We start from the raw sequence: 6,141 nt of genomic DNA, 5'->3' as shown, positions 1-6,141 counted from the left end.
TTTTTTCATGAATACAATACCACGTGTAACTTTGTAAAATATGCTATGATATAATTAAATGTTCATAAACGTAACTTTCGATTTTACTTTAATAATTTAATATATAAAAAAAATAAAAACATTTCTCGTATGTTAAAATAACGAATCATTCACCCTAACTATAAACAGAAACGGATGTTTTTCGAGAGGTCATAAATTATCCTTCAAGTGGTTGTTCTTTTAACCGGCAACAAACACAGACTTAAAAGTTTTATTGCCGAATGATAAAATTTAAAATTATATATCCTTATTAAATAGAATCTTTCATAATGTTTGGGTGTTAAGAAACACTTATCAAAAAATTCCTTCGATAATTTAAAGATAATATTATCTCTACAGTCTGTTTGGGGCATATACAATATAGGATATATAAGAAAATAAAAATATTAATATTTAAAAAGAAACATAAAAAATTAATATTATTAATGGATCATTAGGCTTTTATAATCCTTACGTTCGAGTAATAAAAATTATAATATCCTGAAATTATTAAAATCTTGATTTTTATGACTGTTAAGAAAGAGCATGATTCATTTTTAATGAAGTTTTTATGAGAAAATTAAATCAAAATATTATTATTTTTATTATCTTTAAAGATGTAATATTTTGCATTTATATTTATAAAATTCATCATTATGAAATTATTTATATTCATGTGAGTATTATCTTATCTTGTTTGTTTTATTAAAATTAACATATATATTTTTGTTCTTTTTTTTTTTTAAATGTATTTTTAAAGAGAGAATGCAAATATTAAGAGATTACACGAGATTATTTAAAGAAGAAAAATATTTTTTTAAAGGTTTTTTTTTATCATAATTTTGAGTATATTATATAAATTATACAGTAAGATTTTATATGTTTTTAATCTGTTATCAGAAACGGCGAGATAAATTTTTTTTAGATTATCTTTTATAAAATGCTACGTTAACAGTTTAAATTGTTTTTTAACGCCGTAAACATTATTATCAATATTAGTTCAGTATGGCTGACGTTACGCACCTGAACAAGCTGCAGGTTTTTAAGGCCTTTTAAATTTATTATTACTTGTTTAAGCGGAGGACTTCTTATATGTTATATGAAAGGTCTTCCTCTTCACCACCGGATTTAGACTTATTAAGGCCTCTTAGGATCTCAACAAGGTCTAAATCCGGCCTCGAGTACCGTTATGGATCGGATATTTTCCCGTTCCACGAACGTTAAATGCAAATAAACTGAATTTATTTATCGAATAATTCCTGTAATTATTTTTGTGAAAATTTAACGAGAAANGTAGAGATTGTTCAGTTTCGATTTTAGTTTGTTTTATTTCCCTGAAAAATAATGAAAATATGAATAAATACCTTTTGAATGACGATATTCCGGAAATATTTTCTTATATATGAAAATGGTTCTAGAATACTATTATTTAGAAGAGAGTTTATATGTTAAAAAAACCATAAAAAGTGAAAAATATAATATTTAGAAATTAAAAAGACATTCGAATTTTTAAAACTGTTCTAAGTTTATTATTTTATAAATATAAAAACAATAAACTTAGCTTGTAGCCTGTAATAATAGACAATCCATTGTCAAGGACAATTATTAGGTAAATACTTCAACAGACTTTCAACTGTTTTTAATGTATTGAATAAAAACACTCGAAAACATGTTTTATTTGAAATGCAAAAGAAAATAAAAATGAATTCTTTCTTTATTTTGTTTCATAGAGTTATGTATATACCGTATATAAAAATGAAATCGAATCGACCGTATTGTATGTCGAACTGTGATGTGCCATGTGTTCAACCTGAATATAAACTTATTTCTCAATTGAAATTATTGTTGATAATTCAGTCAAGAATGTAGGTGATCACGTTTCGTAACATTAACACATTTTGGCATTCGAACCATATTTAAATTCAAGTTGTCTTTATATAAGTTTTAATAGGACATCCGATTAAAAAATAGATTTAATTATTATCTCGAAATTCATATTTGATATGTTTCATTCTTCTAAATTATAGTTTTGTAAGGTAAATAAATATTANATAAAAAAAAATATCTGATAAATATCAAAGTTTTTAAATTAATATAGGTCAATAATAGCATTAAAATGCGTAAATTGTTTTATATTGTTAAAAAAATGTTTATAAAAATTTTAATTTGGAAATTCCATAAAAGATTTAATAAGCTTACATATTATATTTTAAAATTTGATATAAACTCGGTGTATTTTTAATGAAATTTAGTATAAAAATTGCTAATTTAGAAATATATAAGAGCGTATATTATATTTCACAGAATATATTATATCTTGTTTATAAAATTTGAGGTTTTCGTTAAGTAAATAAAACATAAGAAAATAAATAAGAGAATAGATATTGTCACTATTCTGCGTATCTTCTAAGTTTTTTCGATAAGTTATCTTAATATATTTTATCGATCAAAATTCGCGTAACAAAACTGATAAAAGAAATGATAAAAATGCTTCTCGTTATTTTTCATTTGATAAATTTTTAAATTAATAATTTGATATTAAAAACAACAAAAAGAAAATAATTTTGATTTAAAAAAAAATGCAATAATTTAATATGAAAACTCAAACTCAACCATTGTTTATTAGGTCAAATATGAAGCCAGATAATTTAGTCTAGTTTTTGACAAGGACAGCTTTTTTTTTTCTTTTTTTAATCTAAGAAATATGAAGGAAATAAATAGCAATTCATCTGTTGAAATATATGTAAAGTTTAAAGTTATTTGCAAAAATATCTTGTAACTTCAAGAATATTTGGAAAAATCTTGTAACTGCTAAAAGCATTCGAAATCGCTTAAATATGTTCGTAAGAATTTTGAAATTTGTCGATTAAATTACTGTATATAATAATAAAATTGTTTATTAAATTCTAACATATTTTAAATAATATGAGAATATTGAATTCAATAGTAAAAATAAAACTAATTTTTGAAAATATTCCTAATTGTTGTGTTTTATTAAATGAATTAAAATTTCCGGTTCGACCTACTTTACATATCTTATAAATCTGATTCTTGACTTAAATATTCTAATTTCATTGATTATAACGGAAAATCTTATTGATATTAACCATATATTTTTAATATATAAGAATTAATTACTTTAATTACACATTATATACAAGTATTTATAGTTTATATTTACATTTATATACAAGAATATTTTTGTTCATACCAATTACCAATAAGGTCCAATAGTTATTAAATTGTTCCAACTAGCAAACTCTGACCATCTGTCAAAATCAGCAGTGTCAAGATCGGTAAATTTTTTTTGGGTTTCGGTGCACGAATGTTCTCTTATTTTCCTCCTTACCAGCACCATACGATAGTTTGAACCATCGTAATTATCCCAGAATTTACCTGTAGGTGTTTTCAGGCAGATACAAAAAGAAATCACTTCATATTTTTCAGCCGAAGACGGTATGGGAACAGAGAAAGCAAAAGTATCAACAGAAGTCTGATCCATCAGCGATGCACTATTCACGTAAGATGCCGAATAATCAGAATATTCCATCCAACGATTGAACGTAACTCGTACTAAAACTTCTTTCTCGAAGCATATATTTTTGACTTTGATGGTACCCGTAATTGTATCTTCTCCTTCACGAACTACAGCATTCTCTAAACAAACGTTACAGCTATCCAGTTTGGAGCGAAAATCTGCATAATTGGTCGAAGGTTGAGCAAAGGCCGGTTGCCATGTTGTATCTGATGCCACTTGTGGTTTAAGTCCCCTTGTTACCTCTTGAAGATCGGCTCCTTCCGGAGGTAATTCGGGTAATATGTGAACAATGGTCAGAGCTTGTCCTTTATCATCAGCAAACTGTACTTTCTTTTTCGATTTCACCGAAGTAACTTGATTGCTAATACAAGATCTTGTTAATGGTGTTTTCACTTGTGGGATGGATCTTTTGTTTTTAGCATTTCGATAGTAAACGTCATAATGAAAGTCCAAAAATGCTGAATGGGTAAAGGAAGGTGGACTAGCAGATAAAAACATCTCTAGATCGATAGGCATTGTGGTTTTGAGGTATTTCTAATGTCAGCAATAAACCTAGAAATATCAATTTTATTATTAAAATAATAATAATAAATTACGTGTACAATATTTAATGCAAAATACTATTCTGGATAAAGAATGCGTAGCGTACAGTTTCTAATAAGTTATTGGTTAAATATTGCAGCTGTTATTATATTAAAAAATGTTAAATTAATTTAAATATGTTATTTTATAACAAGGAAAATTTAGAAATTATTTTTACAAGATTTACAGGCTTTTAAATTGAAAATAAAACAGAAACGTAGAGTTAATTACAATATATTTTGCAGGATATTGCGCTAACCAAAAAAGTATAATATATAAAATATCTGCAAATTTATTAAATAATAATTAAAAATTACTTTGCTGAATAATTTATTTTTATAAAATAAATTTGATGTTTAAATATCACACAGTGTGATTAAAAATGACATCATTTATAATACAGTAATGCACACTTATCCTATGCATTTCCAGTGCAATGTCACCTATTATAAAATTAATATAAGAATATTTCCTACTGAGAGGAGTGACAACTTGTTGGACCACTTCAAAAATAAATAAATGAAAAAAAATATCCAAATTTGACACATAGCCAATATTGCAACTATATTTATTTTATTCTTAAAATTTTATTATGTATAGAGTAAAAAATTAAAATAAAATAAAAATGTATAGAAGTTACCTTAGCATGCATGTCCATTTAAATTCCCTCAAACACCATGAAGTAATTTTAAACGTCCTTTTCCTTTCGCTCCAATTTCGGTCTCTGACTATAACTACTGTTCACGTGAAATCTTAAATTCGTCCAATCGTATCATTGGTACAACGTGTGATTCTCGTAGCTGCGAAATTAACCAATAAAATAATGATTTGAAAGAGGAGGGTATATGACGTCAAAGATCTAATCTATGAATTAATGTTCGCACGCTTCGACTTAATCCAATGAAAAAAAGTTTTATTCAAATTATTTTAGTTCCTATTTAAATTCTTATGTTAAATACGATTATTATTTAAATAACCGGTTAATTTTAATAAATTATATACGAGATTTTACTAAATATAATTTAAAAAAAATATATATATATATATATATTGAATTTAGAGCTAAATTGATGAATAAGATATAAACTGCTGGATTTATGAGGTCTGATAGTAGGTGAGCTGTCTTGTCTATAAATAGAAGGTACTTCCTTGAATGGTCTCTCTGTTGTGTAAATTTTACTTTGAAGGTTAGATAGCGTGATGAAAAAAATCCGCTGCCTAAGGCATTAGTCGATTTTCGCAAACAATTCTAAGTATTCTGTTGTAGTGAAATGCCAAAAAATCTTGTGATGTAAGTTTTTGACATCATAGATAAAATATCGGGTTAAAAATTTGGTTAAAACTTAAGAGNAGTATAATTTAATTAACAAATATGTAAATAAATAAAATAATTTAAGAGTTTTTTTTTTATTATTATTAATCAGAATTTTAGATAATTTTAAAACATTTTTTTTCCCCCATCTCTCTTACTCTCTGGATAAGATATTTGTTGCTAAGTCCGTTTCGTAGCGAAGTTCACGTATTAAAATATAATAATAAATGTTAAATTATATATAAAAACGGTAATTATATTTAATTAATTATTTTATAATGTATTATTATTATTATTATTATTATAAAAAAATTTTTTTGTATAATTTTTAAAGACTGTTGTTTACATTCAATGGACTAAATCCTTATTTATAATACTTACATTCGTCTTAACTTAGTCACATTAACTTGCAAAACTATTTTGGATGGTAGACGGCGTCTCGAGATTTGAATTATTTCCAAAATGCATCTACATTGATGTCTGTAACCATTCACGGATGCTATTCGTTAGCGTAAATTTTACGTCACACTATTTCAATTGCGTAATTTCAATTATTCTAGAAATTTTATGAAAAATTCTGTAGAAGAATATCGTAATATTAATTTTTATACTTAATATATAATTATGTAATATCCTCATGTAATAAATGTCTTTTAAATAAGTAATAAAGGAGAATTTTGGATATATTTAG

At 25.1% G+C, this 6,141-nt stretch overlaps 1 protein-coding gene across 2 annotated transcripts; it reads right to left on the bottom strand.

Annotated features, from left to right (window-relative positions):
- Window positions 1-3,152: 3,152 nt before the first annotated feature.
- On the bottom strand, window positions 3,153-5,930 carry LOC111618476 (protein phosphatase 1 regulatory subunit 3C-B-like). 2 transcript variants are annotated; one of them, XM_023360019.1, is made up of 3 exons: window positions 5,832-5,930; window positions 4,779-4,938; window positions 3,153-4,108 (listed from the first exon to the last, which is right to left on the bottom strand). In XM_023360019.1, exon 3 carries the CDS (start codon window positions 4,070-4,072, stop codon window positions 3,233-3,235), a length of 840 nt encoding a protein of 279 aa, XP_023215787.1. In that variant the 5' UTR covers window positions 4,073-4,108; window positions 4,779-4,938; window positions 5,832-5,930; the 3' UTR covers window positions 3,153-3,232. The 2 variants fall into 2 exon arrangements, with proteins under 2 accessions (XP_023215787.1, XP_023215788.1); XM_023360020.1 differs by lacking the exon at window positions 5,832-5,930 and having other exon boundaries at window positions 4,779-5,058.
- Between the last annotated feature and the right edge of the window lie 211 nt (window positions 5,931-6,141).

Source organism: Centruroides sculpturatus, unplaced genomic scaffold (genome assembly GCF_000671375.1).
Source record: "Centruroides sculpturatus isolate CEXI.00-Female unplaced genomic scaffold, Cexi_2.0 scaffold5, whole genome shotgun sequence".
NCBI classification, from domain to species: Eukaryota; Metazoa; Arthropoda; class Arachnida; order Scorpiones; family Buthidae; genus Centruroides; species Centruroides sculpturatus.
This window is presented reverse-complemented; position numbering and strand designations above follow the sequence as displayed.